This window comes from Lithobates pipiens, unplaced genomic scaffold (assembly GCF_037356315.1).
Source record: "Lithobates pipiens isolate NorthernLeopardFrog02 unplaced genomic scaffold, aLitPip1_a1.2 Scaffold_8, whole genome shotgun sequence".
Taxonomy (NCBI): domain Eukaryota; kingdom Metazoa; phylum Chordata; class Amphibia; order Anura; family Ranidae; genus Lithobates; species Lithobates pipiens.
Genome location: NW_027507903.1, coordinates 106,506,768 through 106,519,217, shown reverse-complemented (window position 1 = coordinate 106,519,217; position 12,450 = coordinate 106,506,768). Strand labels below are relative to the sequence as shown.

The 12,450-nt window shown below is 46.3% G+C and overlaps 1 protein-coding gene across 5 annotated transcripts in view; it reads right to left on the bottom strand.

Moving 5' to 3' along the window:
* Positions 1–12,450, bottom strand: part of CPEB1 (cytoplasmic polyadenylation element binding protein 1) — a 172,035-nt gene that overhangs the window by 31,249 nt on the left and 128,336 nt on the right. For all 5 annotated transcript variants that reach the window (XM_077473127.1, XM_077473128.1, XM_077473129.1 and 2 more), the window contains one exon: positions 11,289–11,402. In XM_077473127.1, coding sequence (XP_077329253.1) covers positions 11,289–11,402 — 114 coding nt within the window. The remainder of the gene's footprint in view (positions 1–11,288; positions 11,403–12,450) is intronic.

Here is a 12,450-nt window from a genome sequence, read left to right as displayed (position 1 = left end):
AAAATGTAATGGCATCTTGGGAGACCCTGTGTAAGTGTGCCTAGGCTGTGAAATGCTGTACCCTACGCTAATACTTCACTAGTTCATGGTAGCGTTTCAAAACACTCACCCTGACAAAGACCAGGATTGCCAGGACAGCGTGGACAATAAGAACGGGTGTCACGCCTATATCCGCGCTTGCTACAGACACGACATCTTTTTTGGGGGGCTCGTTGGGTAGGGGTACTCGGGAGGACATAAGAATAATGCCTCTCATGCAGCCGGCTTACTGCATTTGGTTGGGAAATGGTGAGGTACAGAACCGTCTGGAAACAGAAGCTCTGTGACAACCTCTCTTTGAAAGAAAAGAAAGGTTAATGTTCCGCCTGAAGTTTTGTATAGCACAAGCATTCAGCAAAGCCAATTGAAATAAGTAAGCAGACACTTTTTTGTACCAGCGTCTGGTCTTACGGGAAGTTAGATACGGCGCCAACATCTGGTCATTGAGGTCCACCCCTCCCATATTTTTGTTATATTCGTGGACACAGAGGGGTTTCTCCACAATACCAGTCGCCGTAGGAATTTGGACCGTCGTGTCTGCATGAAGGGAGGTAAGAACGAAAACATTCTTATTATGCCTCCACTTCATAGCGAGCAAATTATTACACCGATAGCAGGCTCTCTCCCCCAGCCTAAGACGGGAATCTACAAGCCGCTGGGGAAAGCCCCGGCGATTAGGTCGCACGGTGCCACATGCTCCAATCTGATTATCAAATAAATGACTAAACAGTGGCACGCTGGTGTAATAGTTGTCCACGTACAAGTGGTACCCCTTTCCGAATAAGGGTGACACCAATTTCCACACTATCTTGCCAGCGCTTCCTATGTAATCAGGGCAGTTCTCCGGCTCTACGTAACTATCTTTACCCTCATAAACCATAAAGCTCCATGCATAGCCTGTGGCCCTGTCACAGCACTTATAGAGCTTGACCCCGTACCTGGTACGCTTGTTGGGAATGTACTGTTTGAATGACAAGCGACCAGTAAACTTAACCAGGGACTCATCAACGCAGACAACTTTTTGGGGAGTAAACAAGTCTGCAAAACGTTGGTTGAAGTGGTTTATGAGGGGCCGAATTTTGTAGAGCCGATCGTATTCAGGGTCTCCACGTGGACGACAAAGTTCATTGTCACTGAAGTGCAAGAACCGCAAGATCTGCTCGTATCGTTTCCTGGACATGGAGTTAGAGAACACGGGCATGTGGTCAGCCGGATGCGTGGACCAATAAGCCCGCATCCGCATAAATTTATGTGTGCCCATGTTGAGGGAAAGGCCCAAAAACGTCTTAAATTCGGAAACCGTAACTGGTTTCCAATCTCTGGCAAGAGACGGCAACTGGGGATTAGCGGCGATGCGTTGACCAGCATATAAATTGGTTTGGTCCACAATAGATCTATAGAGATCTTCCGTGAGATACAGAGAATAAAAATCGAGTGGCGTAAAATCATCTGTATCCACCTGAATACCGGGTTGGGCAGTGAATGGGGGAAGTACGGGTTCTGCAGAAGTGGTGGGCACCCAATTGGGATAGGCGAATTCTGCAGGAAGGGCACTATGGGTACGACGGGCCTGTCTTTGTCTTCTTCTTCTTGGTGGCAGCGGGACACTACTTGTGCTTGCCACCTCGCCAGCTTGAACTGCACTTATGGGACTCGCCACGTCACCACGTGATACTGCAGTGCTGGATGTACGTCCAGGGTGTACTAGGCCGCTGGTGCTTGCCAGTTCACCAAAAGGATGAGCGGCGCTAGTACTGGCTCTATACTCCATACGAGGGACTTGCGGTTCCTGCACCTCAACAACATCAGAAAATCGGGGTCGGGTACGCCTGACAATAGCAGGGACCTCTTCTTCGTCGTCAGAGCTATCTGACATGGAGGCGCTGTCCTCTACAGGTTCGTATTCTGAGCCTGAATCTGACAGATCAGTGTCTTCCTCTGCACTATCTGTCATGCTCAGAAACGTGTAGGCCTCTTCACTAGTGTACCTTCGCTTTGCCATTTTGGGCTCTAAATTTAGGGGTACAGTAGTGAGACTCGCAGGTAAAAAAGCACCTAGCCTGTCAGCGACTGTATAAAAACGCTACCAAAAAAACTGCTAGCGATTGCAGGGATCAGGCCTGACTCTGCGAACGCTGCAGTTATGTGTGTTGTGTTTTGTAAGTGACAGTGATCGATCGATACTGCACTTGGGTGGGCTGGGCTGGGCAGAGGGGCAAAACGCAGGTGCTAGCAGGTATCTGGATTGATCCTAACAATGCGTTTTTTTAGAACCCTAAATTGCTGGGCACGCTAGTATAGATCTGATCAGATCAGATATTGATCTGTTCGGATACTATACCACTAAGGGAGGTGTATGCTTTGCGCGTGGGTGTTAGCGGTGCTGGCACTAACCTAGCACTGCCTGGGGCGACGCAGACCCTTTCTGACCCTAAAACCAAATTTATATCACCCGCCGGGTGATCAGGGGGTTAACTAAGGGCAATCAGGGGTTAAAACCTTTATTGGGTATTTATATGGGGGTACCTAAATAACTAAATAACTAACTGGCTAACCAGCGTCACCAGTGACACTTATGCAGCGATCGCTGGTGAAAGGGTTAACTCTAGGGGCAATCAAAGGATTAAAACCTTTATTAGGTTTTATATCGGGGTACCTAACGGTATAAAAACCTGGCGTTGAACCTAAAAAAAAACTAGCTTCCTAGCGGGACCAGTGACACTATTGCAGCGATCAGAAAAACGATCGCTTAGTGACACTGGTAAAAGAGGGTGAAAGGGTTAACTGGGAGGGCAATCAAGGGGTTAAACCTTTATTAGGGGGGGGGGTAGGGGGCTACCCTGGACCTAAAGGGGCCTAACACTAGCTGCCCTGACACTTTTTACAGTCACAACTGACACTAAATGTAGTGATCAATAAATAAATGAACACTGCATTAGTGACACTGACTGGGGGGGGGCGGGGGGCCGATCGGGGGGGGTGATCGGGGGGTGACTTGGGTGAAATGTGTGCCTGTGTGTACCTATGTGTCAGTGGACTGTTGGTGCACTTACTTGAAGGTCTTCACTCCTCGCTGTCCGGTTCAAAAAGACCGCCACGAGGAGTGTGACATCACTTCCTCCTCCTGTTTTTACATTTTCACAGGGGAGGAAGTTCGTCACTGGCCAGGAGCGATCGAGAGGCGATGGGCGGAAACCAGCGGCCATCCCCCTCATCGCCGATCGCTCCGGCACCGAAAGGGACCGCCATATCTAGCGGGAGGGGGTCCGATCGGACCCCCCACCCGCTAGAAGGCATTCACGTACATTTACGTGATTGTGCCTGCCTGTGCCATTGTGTTGACGTACATTGGCAATACGGCGGTCCCGAAGTGGTTAAATGCAGGAGTCCCTTCTACTGGGATCGTGGTTACTTTGTTTAGCCTGGATACGGGGGGGGGTATTTAAGGCTCTCCTCAAAGGGGTAACGCACCACCATTCTTTTTGGGACCGAAAAGGTTAGGTGTGGGCTTCCCCATTCCTTGTATCTGAATGTAGCAAAATAAGTTTGATACGGAAAAACCTTAAGTGGACAGGCTCGCTTACGGGATCCAAAAGGGACTGCTACTTGAGGATCCTGCTGTATCCCGAATTTTCAGGGTATCACGCACAGCTGTGATAAGTGCTCCAACTTGCGCTTTGTCTTGCGGACCCTGACAGGGAATCATCCTTACTGTCCGATCAGTCCTGTCAGCGTCCTCCGACACATCAGAGCAGGGGCCACCAGTCACTGCGGGGCCAGAGTGAGTCAGAACTATTGCCGGAGGATGGGGGGCAGGGGCCAGTTACCATCTTTGTGCCTGCACACAGCCTCCACCCTGGCAACAAACTTTTCAAGGACTGCTGACAAAGCATCTAAAGGCACTGCACTGTTTGCAGACGAGCCAGTTGCAATTGCAGGGAGATCTGGGGAAGAAACACCAGTTTCCACCCTTGGGGACTTAGGACAAGGTGCTCAATCTCACCCTCCTAGCTGCTGCAGACTGAGGGGCATCTACCGCAGGACTCGCCACCCCGAGCGAGTGCTGCGTCGTGCTGTTACAGGTGCCTGTGTCCAGTGTCAGCTCCCAGGTGTCAAAAGAAAAAAACCATGCTGTTCTGAGGTACAGGAACCAGCACTGAGGAGAAAAACCGTGTCGAAGCTACAAAAAATGGCCGCCCTGTGTAAAAGGGACAATCACACAGAAAATGGCCAACAAGTAACTGTACAGAGATAATGGCAGCAGCACATAGAGCCCACAGACACCAGCAGAGAGACCAGTCATCAATCCAGGATCAGAGCCCCCCCCCGGAGGACCCCCTCACTCAGGTACACCCCGCTCAGCAGCCCAGTCATGCAGCATCCACCAAGGGGGGTATGGACAGAAGAGAGGGAGGAGAGGGACCCCCTGATCGACCTCCCATGAAATTGTACTTTCCTGACTTGTGTCTCAAGAAATAATACACCTGATGTACTGAAGGCCTGATCAGATGTGATCAATTTTCAGTGACTGGAACCATAGTTTGTAGACTCCAACTTTCACAAAGACCAAATATACAATAATGTGGGTTATTTTCACCAAAGATATGTAGCAGTATAAATTTTGGCCAAAATTTAAGAAAAATTACTAATTAGCAAAATTTTATGACAAAGAAAAAGGCCTTTTTTCCACGAAATTTACGTTTTTTTTTTTAATTTATAGCACAAAAAATAAAAAACCCACTAGTAATTAAATACCACTAAAAGAAAGCTTTATTTGTGTAGAAAAAAAGGACACAAGTTTTATATGGGTATAGTGTTGCATGACTGAGTAATTGTCATTCAAACAGAGCGCTGAAAGCTGAAAATTGGTCTGGTCAGGAAGGGGGTGCAAGTGCCCTGTATTGAGGTGGTTAAATAGATTTTCACTGCTCACCACATCAAGACAATGTGGCGACTTCTCTTCCCTGGAACATGGTTTTGGGAAAAAAAACGATGGAAGGACAATCTTGGTTCAGATGAAAACCTGAAACCACTTTTGGCAAAGTGCAGGGTGCAACACCACTCTGTCCTCATGAATCATCAAGTATGGCTCTTTACAAGAAAGAGCAGCCAATTCCGAAACCCTCCTTGCTGAGCATATAGCAACTAAAAATACTAACTTCCTTGTCAGAAGGACTAAGGGAATATGTTGTACAAGTTCAAATGGCTGTTTTTGTAACGATGACAAAACCAAGTTCAAGTCCCAAGGGTTCAAATTATGTTTGGCAGATTAAGACGCATCAGCCCTTGCATAAAACCCAGACTAAAGCATGTGTAGCAAGCGGTCTTTGAAAAGACCAATAAAGCTGAGACTTGGCCCTTAATAGTACTCAAGGCTAACTTCATCTCTACCCCCAACTGTAGAAAGGCAAGGACTCTGCCTATGATATACCTCTGAGGGTGCCAGCCTTTGGAGTCACACCAGGAAACCCAAGCCCTCCAGACTCCAATATATATAGTCCTGAAAGCTGGCTTCCTTGCATTAATGAAGGTAGAGCAAACGGACCTGGAAAGCCCACATTTCTTCAGAATGTGGGTTGCAATAGCCAAGCCATTAAATTTAGCATTTGTAAGTTAGGATGGAATATCAACCCCTGTGAATAGGTCTGGCTGTAGTGGGGAGGGACCATGTACCCTCCACTGACATTTTACAATTTCTGCATACCACGACCTTCTGGGCCATGTTGGTGCTACCAGAATTACCGGCTTTCTTTCCGGTCTGATCCTGCAAAGAAGTTGAGGCAGCAACTGAATAGGGAGAAATGCATAGATCAGCGAAAACTGATCCTGCAGGGTCACCAATGCATCTGTTCTGCATGCAAGTGGATCCCTTGTCCTGGACACAAAGTTGACTAACATGTTGAATCTGGACAGTACCGTAGAAGATCTACGTCCGGAGTCCCCCATCTTTGGCAAATAGCCCAAAAAATCTCAGGGTGAAGCGACTTTTCCCACTGGAATAATTGTTGGCAACTCAAGTAGTCCGCCTGCTAATGTTCTACTCCCAGAATGAAGACCACTGATAGGCACGGAACATTCCTTTCTGCCCAAGTTAGAATATGGTTCACTGCTTTGAAGAGAGACTCTTGGTGCCCCCTTGGTGATTGATATAGGCCACAGCTGTGGCATGGTTGGATTGGACCCCGACAGGACAATCTTGTAAACTGGAAGACCAGGCCTTCAGAGCCAGATGGACTGCCCAAATCTAGGATATTGATGGGCAAGGTTCTTTTGGCTCTTAACCACTGTCCCTGGACAGTTGTCTTATCTAATACTGCTCCCCAATCTGAAAGGCTGGCATCTGTTGTTGCCACTTTCCAGATAACAGGTCTGAAGGATTTTCCCTTAAGCAGATTCTGGGTTAGTTAGTAACCAACTGAGGCTTTGGGGACAGCCGCATTGGCAAGTCTAAAGCTTGAATTGTTTTGTTCCAAGTAGACAGAATGTTTTGCAACAGTCTTGACTGGAATTGAGCATAGGGAACCGCTTTGAATGAAGCCACCTTTTCCTAGCAACCTCATGCAAAGGCTAATGGAGGGATCGCCTTTTGACCTGACCATCCGCACCAGCTCTTATTGTGTTGATCCTTGCCTCAGGCAAGAACACCTTTTTCTGGGCTGTGTATAATCAGACCCAAATACTCCAGCCTTTATCGGTTTTAAAGGAAGATTTCTCTAGGTTGAGAATCCAACCCAGACCTTCGAGGCAACTGGTTGTAAGGCACATTCTTTGCTCCAAAACGAGCCGACTAGTCTATTAGCAATAGATCGTTTAAGTATGCCAAGACTTATGCTCTTAACTTGGCTAGAGGTGGGGGAAGGATTTATGTAAACACCCTAGGTGCTGTAGCTAGCCCGAAGGGCAAGGCTACAAACTGAAAATGCTGCTGTTCTACCGCAAACTGCAAAAACCTTTGGTGAGCGGGAAATGCAGGAACATGCAGATAGGCATCCCTGATGACGATAGACGCCAGAAGTTCTTCGAGTAGGATGGAGACTACCGACCTGATAGTCTTCATGCAAAAGGAGCGCATCTTCAGGAACGGATTTTGATTCTTTAGATCTAGAATGGGTCTGACATCTCCATTTGGTTTTGGTACTGGGAAGATGTTTGCATAAAACCCCAAACTTTGCTCTCCTGTGGGGATCTGCATGATCACCCTGAGCCATTAAGTCTAGTGCCGGAACAGATTGTCTTTTTTCTATATCTTTGGGAAAGTTTGACCTCAGGAAACAGTGGAAAGTCGTGAAATTCAGCTTGTACCCCAGAGTTACTGTGGAGCTGACCCATTTGTCCTGAATTTCCTCCTGTCAGACTTCAGAAAACTGCAGAAGTCTTCCCCCCACAGGGGGGCCCTCTTCATGATTAGGCTTTAGGATTTTGCTTTGCAGGTTTCTGGCCCCAGAACTTTGAGCCTGGGCCTGACCCTTAGGTTTTCCTCTAGAGTCTGACGGTGGAGGCCATCACCACTGCCTAGAGGCGGAAGCTCCTGGCGCAGGAGAAAGCCAGTTTAAATGAAGGGTGTTTATACTTTGACTGGCAAAAGAGTACTTCTCTCACTAGAAATTGTTTGGATCTATTTGCCCAAATCATCCCCAAATAGCTTTTCCCCCCATGAAAAAGGGAACCCAGTCAGGAGCTTTTTACATGGTGCTTTGGCTGACCAATCTTTTAACCACAGAATTCTACAAATGTACGAACATAAGTGGAAGGCAAAGGTATTTGGGGGGCACACCCTAAAAAGATGCATTAAAGATGGTGCAGCCATAAGACCATACAACAGAACAAAATATTACAGCACACACATGCAAAAGACATTTACCTCCCACTAACCATGGGGTACTATGTTGCAGTAAGTGGGCTTAAGCACCATATATATGTGTGAGGGTACCCGTGCAAATTATTAAACCTAAAAAATAAAGTGTATATAATTGTGTATATCCTTTAGGGACTGGCAAATGCCTATTACAGCAACGGCAGGTGCTGTTACTCAGCCTGCAATGGAAAAATAGCAGATTTTAACAGGAATTCCAACCTTTTATCTACTGGACAAGTTAGACTTATTCACACTGCTGGTACCTTCCATTTTTTGGTGAATTTCTCCATGGGCTAGAGAACTGAAAATCTTTGGAGGAAGAACATGCTTATCCAGGTGATCCCATTCAGCATAAATAAGCTATTCCAATAATGCATGGACAGGAAACGCATGCAAAGGCTGTGAATTTTTTAAGGAACCCAAGGAAGTAGACTCCATTAGGGGTAGCATGAATGTAGAATGAACCATCTCCATAAGATTGTATCAGAAATTTCTCAGACTGCAAGGCTGAAAAAGGTTTATCTACCGTTTCCTCTGCAGAGGAATCTGGCTTTCCTTTTGACCACCTGAGGGTAACACCTCATCCTGTGCCCACTGTTCCCCTTGCAAAGGGTCTAAAGTGGGGAAGGGGGGGATCTAGCACACTTCCTATCCATTTCAATGGAGGATGCAATTAAAGCCGCTAATCTTCCTTCCAGGCCTTGCAGGGCAGAGGAAAAGGCATCTTCAGTCCCGTATACAGAGGCTGAGATGCAAGAAGCAGCTGCACCATCAATTTGTTCCAATGGCTCACCCTGGCTGGCCATAATTGGTATTTCAGGTGAGGATGACAGTGTGCAACTGGATTTCCTAACGCCTGGGGTGAAACCTTCAGTTTTTTTTGTGGTGTCTTATGGTACGCATAGTCTTGAGCACAAAAGCAGAGGTACTATTAAATTGCACTATTTGCTGATCAGGAATGGCAGTTGCAACCCTTACATGCCCCACCCGATTGTTAAGCCTGTTTGCCATGCATCCCCATGGACATTACACAGCGCCGTGCCTAGGCTCCCTTTGAAAACCCGCCCTCTTTCATTTGGAAAAAAAAATTCCCACACGAGTGGCTTTTGGATCCCCAGCACAAGAGGGGAGAGGCAGAGCCCTGTCACCAGCAGGCAAACAGCCTGAGAAAACTTTGGGGGTAATTCAAGGGGGTACACCGCTGATGTTTCCCTAACCCTCTACAGTCCCTTCAGGGGGGGGAGAAAGCATTTGGCAAATCTTACCCAAGAGGAATCCCCCTGTTAAAGTTGCTACGGCCACACAGACCAACACTGAGCTGCTCAGTGAAGACAACAGATTAACCACTTTCAGACCGGACCAATTTGCTGGTCAAAGACCAGACCACTTTTTGCGATTCGGCACTGCGTCGCTTTAACTGACAATTGCGCGGTCGTGCGACGTGGCTCCCAAACAAAATTGACGTTTTTTTTTTCCCCCACAAATAGAGCTCTTTTGGTGGTATTTGATCACCCCTGCGGTTTTTATTTTTTGCGCTATAAAAATAAATAGAGCGACAATTTTGAAAAAAAAAACGCATTTTTTACTTTGTTATAATAAATATCCCCCAAAAATATATAAAAAAAACATTTTTTTCCTCAGTTTAGGCCGATACGTATTCTACATATTTTTGGTAAAAAAAAAAAAAAAAAAAAAAAAAAAAAAATCGCAATAAGCGATTGATTGGTTTGCGCAAAAGTTATAGCGTTTACAAAATAGGGATAGTTTTATAGCATTTTTATTAATTTTTTTATTATTTTTTTTACTAGTAATGGCGGCGATCAGCGATTATTATTGTGACTGACATTGTGGGGGACCCATCGGACATTTGACACATTTTTGGGACCATTGTCATTTATACAGTAATCACTGCTATACAAATGCAGTGATTCCTGTGTAAATGACACTGGCAGTGAAGGGGTTAACCAGTGGGTGGCAGTGTAAGGGTTAAGTGTTCCTAGGGGTGTGGTACTAACTGTGGGGGGGTTGGGCTTTCATTTAGTGAACACTGATCTCTGCTCCAATCATATGGAGCAGAGATCAGCGTCACTAGTTGCTAGGCAGAATGAAGAAATGCTGTTTACAACGGCATTTCTTCATTTGGCCGCTCCGTGAGACGATCACGGGGATGCCCGCGGCGATCGAGTCCACGGGTCCCGCGACCGGACTCACGGGGGTCCCGACCAGCGCAGGAGCGCGCTGCCGGTGGCGCGCTCCCGATGGCAGGGCGGCAAATTTAAAGGGACGTACATGTACGCCAATTTGCCTGCCAGTGCCATTCTGTCGACGTACATCGTCGTGCGCTGGTCGGCAAGTGGTTAAGATATGGGCATAGACTCCTAATGGAGATTTACAGCATGACATTTTTTCCCCTTGAAGAATACATAGGTGGACCTTTTAGTTCCCAAGTTTCTTCCTTCACCTTATCCCCGCCACAGGATTTGCTGAACAGTCAATCCAACCTTCACGGCAGGCTGCGTTTAGCAAACCTTCAAGGACAGGGTCCCTTTTGATCAGGGTTCCACTCCCTTGGACCTGTAAAAAGCACCCTGCCAGTAACAGATTTTACGTAGAATGACCAAAGCCGTGGGTCCAGCCCTGCAGGCAACACCTCGTGCTTCGGATACGAGGCCCGGGTACTAGACACTTTGGATGGATGCAGTGTATGGAGGCCATTTAAATCCAGCATGAATCCCTCCTGGAGCTCCTCAGAGCCCAACTTCACTCGTGACCAACACCTTAGACACTGGCGAGAGAAAAAAAAAAAAAAAACTGGTGTGCGCCATGGAGATGGATATCCATTATATATTCTTCCTGAATTGGGTATATCAGCATTCACCACCTGAAGGTGCCGATATACCCATTAAGTTATTACTTAAGGCTCTGTGTCCCATCGTGTACAAGTGTAGCCGACTTGACACTTACCTGTTCCACGGTCCAGCGATTCGGGTGCCTGGAGCCTTGCTCTTCTCCACAGCACCATCGTAGAAACTGTGGGCACCCAGCAGCTTACAGCTTGCTGTGCACACACTGTGCATGCGCAAGTCGCGCTGCTATTGACAAGGCAATACTCTGGGACCTATGATGTGTCCCAGAAGATTGCTGGCAGGGAAGGGCTGCTTAGAGCGAGAGGAGGAGGAGGAGGAGGAGGAGGAGGAGGAGGAGGAGGAGGAGGAGCTGCCTTGGCAGCCATGAAGAGGAAGGAAGTGGGACAGAAGTCCTACTAAAGATACCCACAAGATGTTACATAACTTTGTACAAAGCTGGCTCTGGCAGCAAAAGGGTTATAGCTACAAATGTGGAAACTGAAAACCTGCATATACCAAGAACATAAGTGGAAACATTTGGTACTCACTTTCTGTGATATCCCAGGGAACGCCACCTAGAAATACCTTGCAGGAATAAACTGGATTCTTGTAGTTCCGGGGAGGCAGCTGACCACTCCATGTGCAGGTTGCTTCATTTACAGCTGATAAAATAAGCAGAAGGCATTAGCTCCTGCCTTAAAAACCATCCAAGTGTTAAAGCTTACGGACATTGACAATTCAATATTAAGCTCCTAACTTGCATACATGCAACTAGTGCAAAGTAAGGTGATAAACATGCACTGTCCTAGAACAGTAACATGGCAATAGTGCCAACCATGCTATAACTAAAGTAACTGCCACCATGTCTCACTAAACAGCCAAGCGCCCCAATGCTCCTGGCACAAACATGTCTCAGCTCTCCCTTATTCCTTCTCTAAAAAGAAAGCAAATCGGCCTTCGCTAGCTGAAACTGTTGCACACTAAAACTAGAAAGGAAATTGCAAAGACTCGCCTGTGTGCCCATTATACCTGTTGTATTAAGTTCAGGGCAGCAATGATTTTCATAAATTAGTTGGCCAATTGTTTCGCTTAATCAAATGAAAACCTCAAAAAGTGTGGTGTACAATTTAGTTATGCAAAACAAAAAATTCTTAAAATATATGCAGTAGTAAATTTAAACCACCAGCTATATGGTTACTGAATATATAATCCACTGAGAATAGACAGAAGAGCTCTATATACTCTTAGAAGTTGAATCTAGTACATAAACTGATCAGATTAAAAAAATTAAGACCCTCAAATACTTTTGCAGATAGGACTGTATGCAATATGACAGATTCATTGTCACAGGCAGGTGCCTGCTGTCAAGACTTTTTTAGCAGCATACTTTTTGTATCACCTGCAACGATGGTGTAGAGAAAAAAAAAAAAAAAAAAAATTAGCCCTTTACAGCAGATAAGCACTACTTTAAAGGTGAAATATCCATGTAGGATATACAGGGTATTTTAACCGAGTCAGACCTGAAGCTATATGAAGGGTGTAGGGGAGTATACATTTATATCATACATTTTAAATCTAATGCACAATACTTTTAAAACTACTTTAAATTGAATTTGAATGCATTACCACCAGTCTATTGAGCTCCTCCTGCCTTCAGAGTGCCCCTATAACAAGGTAAAGCAGCTTACTATGGGGTACTGGGGTATACTT